The 17927-nt window shown below is 37.0% G+C and overlaps 3 protein-coding genes across 4 annotated transcripts; 2 read left to right on the top strand and 1 right to left on the bottom strand.

Moving 5' to 3' along the window:
* The first annotated feature begins 5808 nt into the window (after positions 1-5808).
* On the top strand, positions 5809-6676 carry LOC105222610 (larval cuticle protein A2B). The gene is made up of 2 exons (XM_011199998.2): positions 5809-5906; positions 6102-6676. The coding sequence occupies exons 1-2, from the start codon at positions 5895-5897 to the stop codon at positions 6585-6587; spliced, it is 498 nt and encodes a 165-aa protein (XP_011198300.1). The 5' UTR covers positions 5809-5894; the 3' UTR covers positions 6588-6676.
* On the top strand, positions 5809-9783 carry LOC125776246 (larval cuticle protein A2B-like). Of its 2 annotated transcripts, none has more exons than XM_049447518.1 (2): positions 5809-5906; positions 9192-9783. In XM_049447518.1, the coding sequence occupies exons 1-2, from the start codon at positions 5895-5897 to the stop codon at positions 9705-9707; spliced, it is 528 nt and encodes a 175-aa protein (XP_049303475.1). In that variant the 5' UTR covers positions 5809-5894; the 3' UTR covers positions 9708-9783. The 2 variants fall into 2 exon arrangements, with proteins under 2 accessions (XP_049303475.1, XP_049303474.1); XM_049447517.1 differs by lacking the exon at positions 5809-5906 and adding an exon at positions 8935-9069.
* A 663-nt stretch (positions 9784-10446) lies between these two features.
* LOC105222611 (pupal cuticle protein Edg-84A) lies at positions 10447-11665 on the bottom strand. The gene has a single exon (XM_011200000.4). The coding sequence runs from the start codon at positions 11198-11200 to the stop codon at positions 10475-10477; it is 726 nt and encodes a 241-aa protein (XP_011198302.2). The 5' UTR covers positions 11201-11665; the 3' UTR covers positions 10447-10474.
* Between the last annotated feature and the right edge of the window lie 6262 nt (positions 11666-17927).

Genomic DNA, 17927 nt, shown 5'->3' with positions numbered 1-17927 from the left:
TTAGCTACATTCATACGAATGTTACTTACGGTTTGTCACGGCCACTATTTGGGTAAATTTCGCCTTTTGCCGCACACACCGTTGCTTTTAAAGTTTATTTCCACTTTTATTTTCGCCTTACTTTTAACGACAGAATGTCCAAATTCCCTCAAAATCGGGCCATCGTTCGCAAAGTCACTGCCATTATGAATTACGTGCGCTTATATGATTCTCACAGCGCTTCAATTTGCCGCGCCGCGCTACACCTTACCACCGGAATTCACGCACGCGATTAACCTTGATATGAACGGAAATCGAAAGTGAATTTCAATTTGGACAAGCATGATTTTCATTTTAGCTTCTTCTTCCTTTCTACAAAAGACTTTACTTATGACATTCTCTTGTGGGTCAGAATTGGAAGTCTGCTAATTGCAGTAAGATGGGTATGGTTTCTGTTTGGTAATCATTTGAGTCTCATAATTGTATCTTGAACTATATATTTTTACATACTTTAATCATCATACTTTAATGATAACCGAATATTTTTGATCCGAATTGGATGATATGGTCTTGGACAATATGTGGTTCCAAACGGGGCCACACGCAACACAAACGATTTTTTGAAAACCGAGTTTAGTGAACGTGTCATCTGACGAAATAGCCTAGTCCATTGACCCAGTCCATCGTGCGACTTGACGCCGTTAGACTATGTCTTGTACGGCTACGTCAAGTTATGGTCTACAAGTATATTAAAGTTTACGTATTACCCCCCCCCCCCTCTAGTATGTACTTATTAGTAATAAAATTTCTCGTATAAAAACTGTCTTCAAGAAATATCTTATTTACTCGCGAGAAACATGTGTTTGACATCAGCGACCACCCACACATTCGTGCGTGTAATTATCTCCATCACAAGTGAATTTGCTTAAGTACACTTCATTAGCGGATTACTCGTAGTGAGGCTCTCAAGTGATGCCACCTTGTAGCGAGTGGGCAAATTAACCGTAAAAATAACTGACAAGCGCTACCGTTTAACGCGATCGTGCGCACTAAACCGTTTTTATGGCTTATTATGAAAATGCGGACACATTGAGTGCATTATTTTATTTATACACACAAACATACATATGTACGTACATATACGAGTGTACATATGTACGAGTATGTGTGTACTTAGACATCGGCATTTTGCGGTTAATTGTGCTGCTCATCACGCGTTGGCATGGAGTGGTGCACTTAAAGCTCCACCATCATAATTAACACCACAGCGGGTATTATATGAAGTAGTTTGTATTTGTTTTTGTGTTTTTTTTTTGTTTTTTGCAAATATGTATTTTGTGTTGCTGTTTAAAATTAGTGCGCGCTCGTCTTCATGGTTATCAAAATGCCGAGCTGCGAGTGCGGACATGAAAGTCGCGTCACATTTTTATTTTTACGAGCAAAGTGTACGCATTTTGGTTTTTATTGCTTACTTATTTTTTCCGAATCTCCGAAGTGAAGTGGACGAAAAAATAAAGAACTGCGAAATGGCAAAGACTATGTTGACATACAATATGTCGTATTAAAAAATGTTCATTAAGATCAATTTTGGGAACATTGACGAATATGGTTGAATTTTGAGTGATTTTTCAAACTCTATGGAATTGAGCTGTTACTTAAGGGACATAAGTAGTGCGACTGGCTAAGAAAACGATTTTTGGGAATTAAAAACAAATTATTGTATCAATTGTTTCATACATATTAGCGTATATTTTATCATATTTTATAGGAGAATCAGGTTGAAGTAACCTTTTTATGAAAAAATTCTTATTCGCACAATTTTAATCGGACACTATCGGTTTTCGTACATTTTGAGGTACATCATATGAAGTATAAAACGCTTATGAACCATTTTGGTCTACATCAGTTTGAGATATAACCAACCGAAAGTAGCCATATTGAAAAGTGGTTGAGACGATTACTCGCTTTTGGATGATCTGAAACAAACGAAACATATGTATTTCATTTTGAAGTACCATTATTAACCGATTTGCTTCAAAGTTTTTTTTAATGTTTATTAAAGACTTGGAAATTGCACGAACTACAACTGTAAAAAAAATTAATAAATAAACAAGTAGTGTAATTTTTAATTTTTTTATTTCGGTTGTTCGTGCTATACCCAAACCTTTAACGAACATTAAAAAAAAAAAAACTATGAATCAAATCGGTTCAGTAGATAGGTCGGAATCACAGTTCGAGCTTACCGCATTTAAAGTTTAACTCTACGCTAAAGGTAGGTGTGCGATTTCAGGGGTCACATGGGTTAACGTATTTCAAAAAATCGTTTTTTTTTATTGTCTCATTAAATTCTACAACACTTCTAGAATATTGTTTTCAAGTTGATCCGAATAATAGTTTCGTTTTGTTATGTTTGTTGTTGTGTTTTTGAAGTCGTTTGGCAAGATTTCTCTAAAACTACGCAGCCAATCTTCATGAAATTTTACACAAGTATTTTAGGTACAATTCTTAAAGACTTGGATGAAGGATTTTTTTTCGATTACAACTATTTGAAAAAAATGTCGCGATATATTTCTTTTTTTTTATGTAGAAAAAAAAAATTTGAAAATGTTGTTTTTCCGCGAGGAAATCCGATTATCAAATCCCTTTATGGTAACATCTGAGGTGCAGGAAGGTATCTACATTATCCCCAAGGGTTTAAAGTGTTCAAACCCGAATTTTTTATTGGATGGAAAAGAAAAGTAGCTGGCCCACCCTAAAGGTTACACAGTAATTTTAGTTTTTAAAGAAAAAGAAAGGTCCTCCACTGCTGTCGTAATTTCGGCATTATCCATTGATGAAACTTAAAAACATAAATTCTCTCCACAAAATGTAGTCTGTAAATGACCTATGGTCGAAAAAGATATAAAAATTTTGATCGTTTCTGGCTTGCAAAAATTAAACTTTTGATCAGTTCAATAAACAGTATGTCTTTGCATGGAGAGCTTACAAAACATGTACGTTCGATTTTTTTTTGTAAAATTCGTTTAAAGGTGAGCTGAAGGATTGGGCTGAGGAACTTCACTTTAGAATAACTATTTGAGATATCGATTTAACTAAGTATACTATTTATATAGCCTTAAAACCTATCAAAATATTAAAAATATATTTTCTTTTTAATTTCACTTTAAGTGAGCCTTCTAAGTACTCGCTTATCATTAAACTTGAGAGCATAAATAATTAACCTTTCAGTCATTGAACAAACAACAACATATTTTTTCAAATATCAAATTTTGTACCGAAAAGTGATGATTGGGGGAAAGCATTGTTTTTTTACTTCCATTTGGAGAAAAGTGCTCCAGAGTCACATCGAATGCTTGACGAGCCAAATATTGATCATGCTCTATCAGAAGCAACATTCAAAAGATGATTTCAACAGTTCAGCGATAATGATTTTGATGTAAGAAATTAAAAACTTAGAAGACCACCAAAAAAGATTGAAGTCGCCTAACTACAAGCAATATTGGTTGAAGCTGACACTTCGAGTCAAAAGCAGATGGCAGCCATATTAAATGTTGCACAACAGACAATTTCAGATCCGTTTGAAAGGTATGAGAAAGATCCAAAATTATGAAAATGGGTGCCACATGAATTGAATGTAGAAAACCGAAAAAATACTTGTAAAATTTTGCTTTAATTGAATTTAATATTGCATGAAATTGTCGCTGGCGTTGAAAAATGGTTTTATTTTAAGAATTCGGAGAAAATCACGGGTTAATCCGGGGCAACCATAAACATCGACTACAAAACAGATCGATCCGCTAAGAATTCAAATTTATCATTTGTTGTCCTTAGCGATTGGTATTAACAGTTTCATCAGGTTATAGAAGCACATGATATACTACAACCTTCTTATTACATCAAACATAGAAGTGTCATGAGCTTCAAAGACCTGGTGAAACTGTTAATAATAATCGCTACAGACTTGACCCCTTCCGATCACCTTTGTTTTCATCGATGGGCTGATCATAACTTTGATTCCTACGCAGAAGTTGAAAATTGGGTGTCTGATTGGTTTGCTTCAAAAGACGAACATTTCTATTGGCACGGTATCAACAAATTGCAAGAAAGGTGGTTAAATTGTGTTAAAGTGGTTGAAACTTTGAATAATTTTTTTTTCTCATTCAAAATTAGTATTTAACTTTCACAAAAAAAAACGATCATTTCATATCGGTATGTACCGATTTTTTAACGTACTTTTATGCTTAAAAAAGCATATCGTCTTCTAAAATGCAAAACAACATAACATCAATGAATTTGATATTGGCTTTATTATTGATTAGGACTCATTTCACCATCTTACATATATCTACAAAGTTTAAAGCTCGTGCTATCAGTTGTAGACAAGTTCTAACCAAAATTCTAACTATGGTCATGATTTTCGTTCATTTTTTGCTTCTTCTTTGAACTTGTTAATAGTGTTGTTACGATATTTTACATTTTAGGTGACAATATGTATGTAAGTGTGCGCGTATGTGTAAAAATATTTCTGACTTATCTTCCACACGGTTTGTTTATTTTATGCTTAATGTGATCATATATTTTTCAAGGTCATCTTTGTTGATTTCTGCTAACAATCAGAGAATGCCGGGTTGTTGACTTAATAGCGTTTGATATAAACGAAAATCTGCCAATCATGCTTTTCCGCTTGCTACGACTACCAGAATCTAACGTAAATTCCAACACTATTTTCAGTGCAGTCTGTGTCTGTGTCGGTTCAGGCTTTTTGGTCTGATGAAATATTTCAATGATTATCGCAAGGCGTTCTTATCGCATTGACTTTTATGAATGCAAAGACGCACACATATACATACATATATCTGATTGTAGATATGTTTCGTGGTCAAGTGTCTGTCGGAAATATTTAAGACAGTAGCTTGCAATGCATACATAGATATCACTATTGACTCATGCCCTTAAGTAATGGCTTACTTAAATGTCGCAGGTTTTTATGAAAATAATGGAAATATATGCAGCGCATTATAAATAGAAACAAAAACGTAGATAAGCCGAATGCGCCGCGTAGCACACTTGGCATGATAATTTGAACACATACTCATACACACCCGAAAAAATGATATACAACAGGCGGGTTAATCAATGCCTCCATTGGCCAGTGTCATTATGCATTTGCGCATGCGTTGCATTGTAATTACCAAGCGTTTGGTCACTTGCCAGCTACCGATTCGCATGAATATTGGCCACTAGTCAGCCGATATTGCGCGCATGCGCTGTAAATTGGCACGTTGGACTTCTTTTTGTCGTCTTTGTCGCGCTGCACTTGCTGGTGTGAGTTCCGCTGCGCAGCCGCAGCCACCACAAGTGTTATGCTCAGCTGTGGTCAATCGTCATTTGAGTACACACACATGCATAAGCACATACATATATATGTGTGTGTGTATAAACATAAACAAGTGCATGCATAACAAAATTAGTACGCATTGTAATTGCAATCGTGGACTGATACATAAGCGCGGCGCATATTAGTTGGCGTTGACGTTGACGTCGGCCGAGGCGCGGCTGTGAGTGCGGGTGTGCAGCCTTGGCGTGCTTATCATGCATTCTTAGCTCACCAGCAATGCAATCAAATTTTGAATTAAAGAAGCTCATTGCGTCTGCGCTCAGACATGGACATACATACATATGTACGCACGTATGTATGTTTGCATGTATATGTGCACAAATTGTCGTTCAAATGGCGCACGTAAGTAGGTTTTCGTTTTCATTATGCGTTCGATTTTTATTTATTTTTGAGTTTATTGGTTGAATGGCCGCTTTGATTTGTATAAAAGGCCCAGTTGGCGCCGGTTCCAATCAGTTCAAATCCATTTTCGGTATTTAGAGCAACTAAAGCAACAATTCAAACACACCCAACAAAAATGGCATTCAAAGTAAGCAACAACAGGAATAAGGATAACAGCCACCTAAAACAAAAACAAAAAAGGCTTAGCCAAAATTAAAAAAACAAATTAACAAAAAAGGACTAAATTCCATACAAAAAGTGCTTCAAAAGACTTAAGCAAAAAACTTGTCTTAATCAGTGTTTACCTCATAGAGTAACCAACGTTTTTTATACTTCATTACAGTTCATCGCCTTCTTCGCTCTTTGCATCGCTGCCGCCAGCGCCGGTGTCATCGCACCAGCTGCTCCATTGGCCGCCGTAGCCGCCGCACCATTGGCTGTCGCCGCCCGCGTTGAGGAATACGACCCACACCCACAATACACCTATGGCTATGATGTGAAAGATGCTCTCTCCGGTGACTCGAAGACCGCTGTGGAAACCCGTGATGGTGATATCGTTCAAGGCCAATACTCTCTGAATGACGCTGATGGTTACCGTCGTATTGTGGACTACACCTCTGACCCAATCAACGGTTTCAACGCTGTTGTCCGTCGTGAACCTTTGGTTGCTCCCGTCGTTGCCGCTGCTCCAGTTGTTGCTGCCCCAGCCCCCGTCGTTAGAGCCGCTCCTTTCGCCGCACCAGTTGTCGCTGCCCCAGCTCCCCTCGTTGCCGGACCAGCTGTAGTGAAGACCCAATTCGCATCGCCACTCATCTCTTACGCCTATTAGAGAAGCTGGACTGAACATTTGCCATTAGTTGTTAATCCTGAATAAAGCCGCACTGTGAATATATAGACAAAAACAGTTGTACTTTTATTTTTCAATAGTAAACAGGAGTCTTATAATATAAGAAAAATAGTTTCACCCATCAATTTCATTATTTTTTAACTTCACTGACACATGGAGACATAAATATGTATGTCCATTAATACCTGTAAATATGAAGCGTTGCATTACATTGCATCATCAGTAAGGTATTTTTGCAAAGGGACGTTGCATGTCAAATGCTAGTGCCACACCCATGCAGATTATGTCCAACAACAGAATTTTTCGCGACATGACTTGCAACTAAATGCCATCGAGGGTTGGGAGATGTCGCATTGTGACTAAGTAATGGACAAAAAGGGCATTTTGAAATCAGATGCATTTGAGTCCTCGCTTTAACAATATACGGCTGAGGTAATGACTAAGCCACACGTCAATTCAAATTTTAGTTATATATGTAAGTATGTATACATGTATATGATTAACAGATGTGGAAGGTACAGAAATAGATGTGATTCATTTAACGATTGAGCTAACCAAATTTCATTATTACGATTTTACTGATAATTGTGGCACATATTGTAATTTTTTATTGAAATATATTTAATACGATGTTGAAATTTTAGTGCGAGGACTTTTTCAATTAAATAGGTTCAAAAGAGGTCCTCTATTATGACATATTATAATAGAAGAGTTTCTTCTGGGAAAAACAACAGTTTGATGTGGTTTAAGGCCAGTAGAATCACCGATCTATATTTCAAAAGTGATGTCAGTGAGAACGTAACCGTCATCGCGCCATGATGACGCACTACTTGATGCCTGATATTGAAGCTCGTGATCTGGTTTCACAAAACGGCGCCACTTCCCACACATCGCATCAATCAACGGTAGATTGGCCATCAATATCGTGTGATATCACATCGTTAGACTTTCTCCTGTGAGGAGAATTTCAGCTTCGATTCAAGCCTTGGAAAAAAACATCACACGATAACAAAAAAATAGGAAACCTCAAAGTGGATCACCGTTCATTTTACAGCGTTTCCGACGTTTCCTTCTGGGTGTTAAGAATATCGTGGCGAACTTAATATCCACTTGATAGAACTGTTTTATTAGAAAGTTTCATAAAGTGACCCCCATGTCTACTAAGGAGAAATCAAAACGGTCACATATGACCATGTGCCTATTAACCAATTTGACACCGAACTGAGAAACTGCTCCATTTAGGCTTACATCTGGGCAGTCCCACTTTCCAGAATTATTGCAGCATGACATTCTTTTTTCCCAAAATTGCAAAAGTTCCTGATTATAAAAAAGTTTGATTCGGTGAAGGTTGTCACTAAGCAGACCTATTTTGCAAACCTCAATGGAAAAGTGTTTGTAAGATGTAAGAAGAGTCAAATTTAAGTAGAGAAGATGCGAAGAGAATTAATGACCACTAATGGATAAATTTTCGATTTTCTTATATATGGACTTAGAACTTATTTTCGAACCACCTTCGTAGGTATAAAAAATTACAATTAATTCTTAATTAATATCAAATTTCTTACATTGTACATACACATACATTGTATATATTGTGACAAAAAAGTTCGCGGAAATTATAAATCAATATTTATTTTGTCGCTTGTAAAGTAGTCCCCACCAGATATAATACACTTATGCCCACAATTTTCCAGTCCTCGAAACTCTTTTCATAAGAACTGTTTGGGATCGCCTTGAGCTTCTTCATTTATTTAATCCCTTCGATCGACTGAAAACGTGTTTCCCTAAGCGGCAATTTCAGTTTTGGGAACAAGAAAAAATTCCAAGGCTAAATCTGGTGGATTACGGTGGTGAATTGATGGCATTCATTGCGTTTTTGGCTTTAAAATCGGGTACAATCGTATGAAAAAAAAATCATCTTTATCGGGACGAGTCGAGCAAGAATGTATGATTATGAAAATGAAGCATGATGACCCTGTTGAGCTAAACTTGAGTTAATTATGATCCTTTTCGTTTCAGTAATTCAACTAATCAGCGATTATAAATTTGTTGTTTTAACTTTTTTATTAGAACTTAAATATCCGTCTCCAATAACTTCTTCAGAACTTTACCGTGTAACCTATTATTCATACTCCAATATTTAATTTTTAATCGTCAGTTCTTGCAAACTAGTTGGTCAGCCTTCATTCACTTTATGCTAACCGCTCATAACAACCATTCATTCATATATGTAAGTATAATACGCTTTGCTTAAAGAAGCTCTCCGCAATGAATTTGTATGAGCAAATTGTCGCTTAAATGGCGTAAGTTAATAGCTCCACGCTTTTTTATTTCCTCTTTGTCTTCGAACCATCGATTTTATTTGTATAAAAGACACTTTCGGTTAGTCTTCAAATCAGTTCAATTCCATTTTCGGTATTTGTAGCAACCAATTCAATCAAACCAAACAACAATGGCATTCAAAGTAAGGATTTGCATTGATACTAAATATTAGGATAACTTTTATTTTACCAAAAATTGTAAAAAAAAATCAATAATGTGTTACAATCGGTATTTTAACCTAATGTATTTATATTTTCTTCGTAGTTCATCGCCTTCTTCGCTCTCTGCATCGCTGCCGCCAGCGCCGGTGTCATCGCACCTGCTGCTCCATTGGCCGCCGTAGCCGCCGCACCATTGGCTGTCGCCGCTCGCGTTGAGGAATACGACCCACACCCACAATACACCTACGGCTATGATGTGAAAGATGCTCTCTCCGGTGACTCGAAGACCGCTGTGGAGACCCGTGATGGTGGTTTCGTTCAAGGCCAATACTCTCTGAATGACGCTGATGGTTACCGTCGTATTGTGGACTACACCTCTGACCCAATCAACGGTTTCAACGCTGTTGTCCGTCGTGAACCTTTGGTTGCCCCTGTCGTTGCCGCTGCTCCAGTGGTTGCTGCTCCAGCGCCTGTCGTCAGAGCCGCTCCTTTCGCCGCCCCAGTAGTCGCTGCCCCTGCTCCAGTTGCCGCTGCTTTCGCCGCTCCAGCTCCCCTCGTCGCCGGACCCGCAGTAGTGAAGACCCAATTCGCTTCTCCACTCATCTCTTACGCTTATTAGAGAAGGTCGACGGAACATTTGCCATTAGTTGTTAATCATGAATACGAACTGTGAATAAATTTTAAATATAACTATATAACAAATTTAATTAAAATTGTTGTTAAAGAAAATAGAGTAGAAATAGAATGCTTAGTGTGAAAATTCTGAAATATAAGAGTAGTGAAAACCCAGTAACTTAGTTCCACGATCAGCCGACTAATTGCAGATTGATCAGAAGAGTAAACATTCCACAGTCGAGGTAGTTAGTTCATCACAATCTGTAGATATACATACTAGGGTGGGTCAAAAGAAACGAATATTCTTCTTCGCTTGGTTTCGGAGACACCTCTATGAAAACACTTCAAGTTTCAATCGATAATATCTTTTAAACGGTTAGGTTTACGAACAAATCATGGGAGATCATTTTGTAAAGCATTCAATTTCCTACAAAATCGGTGAATTGAGATATTTTTTCAAGAAGTTGGAAGCGAAGTATGAAAATTTCTAGCTGTTAATTAGAAAAAATAGAAAAATGTAATGCAGACGACTTTCCCGTTAAAATTAAGAGCTCATACTTGGAAAGATATTTGTAGATACTTGATTTCTAAGAACCGATTTTTCAGAGTACCAAGTGAAAAAATAATTTTCGACCCACCCTAATAAACATATGATATGCTGTCTTTTAGAATTCACACATAATCATTATAACAGTTAAAACAGAAAACTATAGCTTTCGGATCTTTTCGTTTATTTCGGTACTTCTGCCATTTTCAGTCGAATACTACATTTTAGTAAACATATGAAACATGCGGAGCTGTAAAAGATGTCTTGACCACGGCTGGATGAGCCTCTGCATGAATAGCGTGATGTGTGATAACAGCGGGCGAAGTCTTCAGCAAGGTGGTAGCAGCTGGAGCCGCATGGACAAAATGAGTGGCTGGCGACAAATGCACAGCGGCAGCTGGAGCGTGGTGTATGACTGCGTGGGTGGCTGGTGCGTGATGAAGCAGAGTAGGTGCAGCATATGCGCGGTAGTATGCAGGAGATACAACCGGTGCAACGTAGGATTTCTGTGCCAACTGTTCATACTTCGGAGCAATTGGGACTGGTAGGTTGGGTAGGCTGACAGGGCTGGCGGGTTGTGGCTGAGCATTTTCAATTTTGGGTTGTGACAAAATCTGCGGTGCTAAAGTCACTGGAGCCAAGAGTTTGGCAGGCTCGCTCAACAGTTCGCGGCGTACAGTGGCTTTGAAACCATTCACAGCATCGGCGGTGTATTCGACAGTGCGTTGATAGCCGTCGGCCTCTTGAAGCGAGTATTGTCCTCTGACCACATCACCATCGCGCTGCTCCGACTGGGACTTAATGTCGCCAGTTACCGCGTCCTGCACATCATAATTGAAGCTGTAGCTCGGGTAGGCGTCGTACTCATCGCTCTTTTCTTCAGCTGCATTTACAACAACAGCAACAATAGTCAGGGCAATGAAGCAATAGCAGTTTATTTTGAATGCCATTTTGACGTCGTTAAGAATGTTTTTTGGATTTATTGTTTAAATAATGCAACACTATAATGCAAGCACAGTTGGAGCTGAACTGATGAACTTACAAACGGTATCAACCAATTTATAGTGTTTTCGCGATGCCCTTATCAACCTATTTTCACTCTTGACCCAATGCCACATTCAAAGGAACAATTACCAGGCTTTAAGCGCATGTGGCAAGGTCAGCGCATGCAAAAGGCTGCAACCTGACATTGAGCGTGCGTGTGCGTGTGTATGTGTGTGTTTTGCTCATTGGCGCTGTGCGCACTTAAGATTGTGCTTATCACGTCCCATTTGCACATGCAATCGTCGACACCATCTGCATCTCTGCGCCCAATATCAGCGTTGTCATAGTGCCTTCTTCTTGGTGTTGCTGCAACACGCAACCTGTTCCCTTCACCTACGTCACTGTCATTGCTTCAGTCGAAAACGCATCGGTTGTCGGCAGAACTGTGCCGAAGCACAAGCAAAGCACCGATGACTTGTGCTTAAGGCTAAGTCCGGAGGAGGGAACGCCGCGCGTTGCCGCAATTAAAAGCTGCTCGGTCAATATTTCATTTTACGAGTATTATGTTTAATGTTAACAACCGTGTAATGTGGCTTAATTAATAAAGTTCAAATGAAGTTAAAAACAGAAAAAGTATTTATCAAATAAACCGTCTGTCTGAGCGATTAATGTTTAAACCAAATCGGGACCTGCATTCATAAGTACATTCATGTTGTATATTGCAATTATATATAAGATCTCGAATTGTCATATAAATAAAGGGTGATCCATTTTGAGATTCCTTACTTTTTTGCAGAAAAAACATAGAGACTATACATTTATTGGGAAATCTATTGATTGGTATGATGTGTGGGAATTGGCGCCGTCTTGCTGAAACCAAATATCGCCGAGATCACGAGCTTCAATATCAGGCATCAAATCAGGCGACGGCAATAGCTATTACGTTCTCAACGGCATCAGTTTTGAAGAATGTGGACCGATGATTCCACCGGCTCACAATACCGCTGTTTTTCTGGATGAAATTGCAAATATTGAATCTCTTCAGGTTGTTCTTCGTCCCAAATGCATGGTTTACATACCCATTGAGCAAGAAATGAGCCTCGCCGCTGAACAAAATGTCGCTCAAAAGGGTCGGATTTTCTTGGAACTTTTCGAGCGCCCTTTGAGACAAGCGATGTCTCTTGGAATGGTCGAGCGGCTTCAGATCTTGCACAAGCTGTATTTTGTAAGCTTTCAATTTAAGATCTGAACGTAAAAGGCACCAAGCCATTCCATACGTCAATCCGAGGTGCTGCGAACGGCGCCGAATAGTGTGCACTCTCAGCTACGGTTGCTGTATTTTCTTCACTGGGTTCCAAGAAGGATGATTATGTTGCGAATATTATCCAATAATGAATGCTGGGTTTGATTGAAAAATTCTTTATTTTGATCTGGCCCGGTGAGTTTGTGTGGCAGATATAGGCTTGGGGTTTAATCTGAACAATATGTTCGGAAATTGTAGCGCTGCTTTGGAAAATAATCTTTGCCAAATTTTCAGAAGAAATTCTGTCAAATAAAGAAATTTCCATACAGAGATTTGATTTGAATCAATTAGTTTGTATCGCAGCTATAGCTTATGGTGCTCCGAGATTGACATATCTGTCAAATAATGTGCTTCTTGGGAAGAAAAGGATGTATGCAAAAATTCAGATTGATATCTCTAAGCAAGACTAGGGCTAGCTAAATTGACTCAGCTGTCAAAAATTTTCTACTTATATACATATGTACATATATACATTCATAAATAGTTATTAGGATCTCCGATTTTTTCTCCTCCGTGTTAGAAACCTGGTGGTAAACTAAATATACCCTGTTTAATGGATACAAATTCATGGTATAATATACATATATTATATGCTAGGGTGGACCAAAAAAAAATACTAAAATAGGTTCCTAGACAGCTCTCTTAATTGTAACGCGAAGATCCTTCACATTGCAGTGGACAGAAAAATTCAAATATTACCTCCGATTAGTCCAAAAATATCTTATTTTTTATATTCGAAACTTAATGCTCTACAAAGCAGTCTCTTACGATCTTTTCCTAAGCCTAACCATTTAAGAGATATTAACGGTTAAAATTTGATTATTTCAACAATTTTTTTTTCTTCTGAATGATAAAAAATCTAAATATCTTAAAAAATAAGTGATAGCAAAATAAAATGTAAATAATTGCCGCCTAAATGTATGTTAAAAAGTAATTGCCTACACTGACAGTGCACTTCAACACATTTGGTCACGCCTAAAAGTATACATCACTTTGTCCCAGCAGCACGAAGTGTGACTGTTTTGATTATACTTATGATCACGCTTTACCTGCCGTACGCAACAACAAAGCACACATAAACAAATATCTATATATTACAATATATTTCATAAAAGATAATTTAGTAATTTTTTAAGAATTTTTTTTTAATTTATATGCAATTTTTTTATCATTTACTAGTAGAGATGAAATGAAAAATGATATAAAATATATACATACATATTTTTTAGCAAAACTTGTTTATTACTTACTTATTTACAGCCTATTAGTACGACAGTAAATAAATCAGTTATTAATATTATCACGCTGGCTGTCAATATATCACCAGGGACGCAGGCGGTCAAATATTAAGAATATTTGAACTCCACTGAGAATTGAGATTACATTCATAATTCTATTATTAAAATTTTATTAAAATATACAAAACTTAATCTCTTAAAGGTAAATATAACACATGATTCTTTTTAAGTCAGGATGTATTAATATTATCCAGTAGGGCCATTGCCGTAATATAACATATTTTGTGCTTATGCTGCGAATTTCATCTTTAATATGTATCTATAATGTTTAGATCTGTATGAAATTGATAATTGGCCACAAACCAGCTCGCATTAACAATAAATCTAAGCGTTTTGGACTGATATCGTTGAAGAAATTTTGCTTGCGCTACTCCACAATTGGACAGCATATCGTCACCTGAAATGCAAAATAACGTATCATCAAAAAATTCGAATTTGAGTGTCTTATTGATTACGCTTCACTACTCCAAATTACAAACATAATATGACACATGTTCAAAATTTTCAGATTCTGAGGTCAGATATAAACCAGTTTTAACCAATATTAAAATTTTGTTTCACTCATGTGCCATTTTATTTCGTGTTTCATTCATGCCACTGTAAGTTTTCGAAAATGATGTTACGTTATTTTGCATTTCAGGTGACGATATGTAAGTCCATATGAGTTTAAAATACCTCGCCAAATACCTAGATACATACATATGTATGTATGTATATTACCCAGTTTTCATGTTTATGTCGAAGCAGCTTCTTAAGAGTCAAACAGTAATTTAAAAGAGACTATAATATTAACTAATTGGCGATAAAATCGGGCCCACTGCATAAAAACGTGCTTCCGAAAAATGGTATTTAATTCCCGTATTATAAAACCGTCACAAAATAGTCATATTGATTAACGTGATATTTCTTCATTTTATTGAAATATGGTATTTCAATCTCAAACTAAATAATGTAATCAATAAATGCAATGATTAGCCGATATGATATTTTCAGACCCATATCTCATCTCTGAGGGACTGGTGCAAAAATACACTGCAACACATACACACAGTCTCACATGTAATTTTAATATTTTTGTAAGTCCTTTATTTCCATCAACTTAGCTTTGGCTTTGAGCTTTGGTACACTCACTTTTTATCTAATATCTGAAATCGTTCGCACTAGCGTATTTACTCGAAAACACACAAAAATTAACACAGAAATGCATGTATTTACATGTGGTATATTTCGCTTCTAATTTTCATCACTGCATCTTTTTTATTTAGTTACGACGGCGATTACAAAATTAGCACGCTCGCAGCATTCAGCATCACTTCATTCGTACACAAGTCCTTAACAAGGATACACAGCATCATTTACGGCAATAAACACGCCGGAGTTCCATCTTGCACGCACACATTCCACATGCCAAGATTTCGCCAATGGCCGCAGAGTCATGTTGCACGATTTTCATTGGTTACAGCGCGCTTTCCGCTCATACAGTGTACCCGCTCTAACGTATGTGCGAGCGTAAAAATGCCAGTCGTCGACCATTTCTTTACCTGTAATCACATGAGCGCTCACAAGCATATAAACATGCATGCGTGTGTGCGTGTATAAAGGAATTAATTGTTAACACCATCGAAATACCCAAAAGTACATTCCCAATTTGTTTCATATCAAAACTTTTTCTTTTTTGAATGCTAGCTTACATTAGTCAGAAATATGTATATGTAAATACAAATATATAGCTATGAACATATGCATAATATAAATTTACGAATATATTTACATAGAACCATTTTACCATGCATTTAATTCAATTACATAATTCACTAAGTGGGTTTTCTCTCAATGATCAGATTCATTCCTGATCTCTTCCTTGGAAAACTGTAGCGTTTGCAGATCATTCTTTTATTTTAAAATTTTGAAGACTAAAGAGATGTTATTAAACTAAATATATTCATGCAATATATTTTGAACTTTTGGAAGCATATAACATCTTTCACAAATACAAAGACCATTACACCATTACCATTACAGCTACTTGAAAAGAAAAATACGTGAGACAGTTTTCGGATCGATATCTCATTTCTGAGGGACTACTTGGCATACTAATGTAGAAAAACACAATCATGGCTAAATCAATCATCTCGTTTTGCTGATCATTTACTCATGTATGTAAAATATATAATATAAAGCGTCTTTCACGTTTCATTCTGGGTATTATATACTTCGTGGCATACTTAATAAATTCTGTTCAGAGTGTAAAAATTTGATTATTTACATAAATGTGACTTCTTGGTTTTTAAATATAAAACATCTGAACACTTTCACAGCCGTTCAGCAGTCTGGAGAAGTGTTCCCTCCTTAACTTCAGTATACACTGAAAATCCACTAAATCACCACAAGAGTATGCGCGGTTTTGAAACCTTCTGATTATCGCCGAATATGTTGGTAGAAATTTCGAGCCTTACCACTGTCGTCCGGCTTCTCAAGCTCTTCAAATCCACGCATTTCGGCCTCTTTTTTTTCTGCATATGCGTCTTGCTTCCGCTTTCGAATCTCGGAATATATCCCACCCTGCTCACATTGTGATCTACCGCAACATTGCGAGGTAAGCTATTCGTTTTCCCTCCACTGCGACACGACAGTCCTCATCGTACCAGCTGCTCTTTCAAACTTTCCGTAAAGCAATGGTTTCGCTTTTAACTTTACGTAAGGAACTTAAAGTGTCATCCAACAGTTAACTTTTACCGAGTTGCTGATGCGTGCTCTCAGAGAGCAGGAGTGCAAGTCGAGTAGGAAACTGTTTAGCTGTCGGTTCCTTGTGCTCGTTGAAGGGCGTGCTTTGCTGCACAAAGGCGAACGAGTATCTTCGCTACAGCAAGGTAGTGGTCCCAGGCGATGTTAAGTTGAAGCGAAGGCACGTCAAGGACACTGGATACATGTCGTCCAGCGATCACAGCAAGATCAATATGATATGGAATTTTTCGATGCAGCTTGATGAACTAATAATAATTTAAAGAAATTGCATTAAGCAAATTGACAACCGCCGGTAAAAGCTAAAAGGATGTGCAGTTAATTCTTACACTTCTAATTAACAAGATCTATTATAAAGAGTGAATAATTCATTTTGTAATTTTTTCATTAATTTTTTAGAAATCAACAAACCTAAGTGTACTGTGGTGTTCGCATTCCAATGCGAAAGGGTTAAAATAGTTCTAGTTGGTGGTATACGCTGCGCGACCGCAATTTAGCGTCCCTTTTTCTTTTAATATTTCCTAGTTTTTACTAATTTTCTATTACAGGCAAGTACGCAAAATTATTGTTGCTCTTAAATCAATAAACTTTCTCTTTCTAACAGTAAAATTATACATATATTATAAAGACAAAAGATTTAATTTCGTAGACCCAAGCCAATTTTTGATTCCACGTCTTATGTAATAAATACTGTTTAGAACGCTTAAACAATCGCTTTGGAGACGTAATAATTTGAGGTGTCAAATCCTATTTATGCACCTGCTAATTGCCGTTTTTAACGCTCAAAATTAGCGGAATTAAATATAACTGTGCACTAAAAACCAATTTTCGCTTTCTAAAAATATATTTGCTAAGCTGGAATGACATTTCCAGAAAGTAGTGATCCAATTCCCGCCGTCCGGTCTGCAAAAAAAATAAAGACAAAACGATGTTTGTTGTTGATGTTTAGCAGTGGCCACCATTCTCTCCAGACCTAAATATTGCAGCTAACGTCTGCGAATGATCAGTTAGATAAATAGTAGGAACTAATAGACGGCATAATACCCTATTCCTCAACTAATACAATAGATTTCATTAAAGGAATTGGCATATAATACAAACCGACCGACCAAAATCAAGTTTTTGTATGAAAACTATTTTATTTGTAACCTTTTCTATTTGAATTGTGAAACATTATTAAGGGCATACCTAGTGTGCCAGCTTAAAAACCGCTGTTTTTTGGGAATTAAAAAAACAGCATTGATTATTTTGAAACTGTCAGGGTATATAATACAGTGGTGAAATTTATTTATTTTTTTACGCACGCTTTATTGCGCGAAACATCAGTTGTGAGTTCAAAGTGGTAAAGTG

The sequence above is a fragment of the Bactrocera dorsalis genome, chromosome 2, assembly GCF_023373825.1.
Source record: "Bactrocera dorsalis isolate Fly_Bdor chromosome 2, ASM2337382v1, whole genome shotgun sequence".
Classification (NCBI taxonomy): Eukaryota; Metazoa; Arthropoda; class Insecta; order Diptera; family Tephritidae; genus Bactrocera; species Bactrocera dorsalis.
This window is presented reverse-complemented; position numbering and strand designations above follow the sequence as displayed.